The sequence below is a fragment of the Seriola lalandi genome, unplaced genomic scaffold (genome assembly GCF_002814215.2).
Source record: "Seriola lalandi dorsalis isolate HSWRI2012SDOR001 ecotype SW California unplaced genomic scaffold, Sedor1 jcf7180002054934, whole genome shotgun sequence".
In the NCBI taxonomy this organism is placed as follows: Eukaryota; Metazoa; Chordata; class Actinopteri; order Carangiformes; family Carangidae; genus Seriola; species Seriola lalandi.
In genome coordinates this window covers 465,912-466,512 of record NW_019525486.1, presented here as the reverse complement: position 1 = coordinate 466,512, position 601 = coordinate 465,912, and the positions used below count along the sequence as shown (strand labels likewise).

Sequence of the window (601 nt, the reverse complement as noted above, 5' to 3'; positions counted from 1 at the left end):
GTGGGTGGGGGGTGGCGGGTGTGTGTGTGCATCATAAGTGAGCGTGCTCGGAGCTCTGGTCGCTGTCGTGACTGTCCTCGTTGGCTAAGGAGTCCGTCGAGTGGTGGAGCGCTGCGATGCCAGAGAACTCTGACGGCAGCAAAGTCCCCTTTTTCACGTTCACCAGTTCTTTCTCCCGAGCTGCTGCCCCCTGCTGGCCGCCCTTCACCCTTTTCCACTTCATCCTCCGGTTCTGGAACCACACCTTCACCTACGTGGTGAAGTAGACAGAAAGTGTCAAAAGCATTGCTCTTAAGCAGAGAGCAAACTGTCACAAAAAAATAATCAAGAAGCAATTAGGAAGCTTTACAGCTTGACAGCAACTTTCTCCAAAAGTTTGGCAGCTATTTCTACTGCAGCAATTATGTGTGCATGTACTGTTCCATCTGCCACTTGGCGTCTACCTGTTTTTCCCTGACTCAACAGCCTCAACCGTATTTACGTCTCTCAGATTGATGATTAAGCTGTTGCTTAAAAAGGTTTGCACGTCAAGTAGCAGCAGAGGCTCCCTGAGTGTCGACACATGCGCCTGAGTGGAGGGGGAGGAGGAGGAGGGATGGGG

General features: G+C 51.7%; 1 protein-coding gene across 1 annotated transcript in view; it reads right to left on the bottom strand.

The window, feature by feature from the left end:
- Positions 1-12: 12 nt before the first annotated feature.
- The window catches only part of meox2a (mesenchyme homeobox 2a), an 8,940-nt gene continuing 8,351 nt past the window's right edge, over positions 13-601 (bottom strand). Inside the window, exon 3 of the mRNA XM_023393424.2 lies at positions 13-250. Within this exon, the coding sequence (XP_023249192.1) occupies positions 32-250 (219 nt within the window). The 3' untranslated portion in view covers positions 13-31. The remainder of the gene's footprint in view (positions 251-601) is intronic.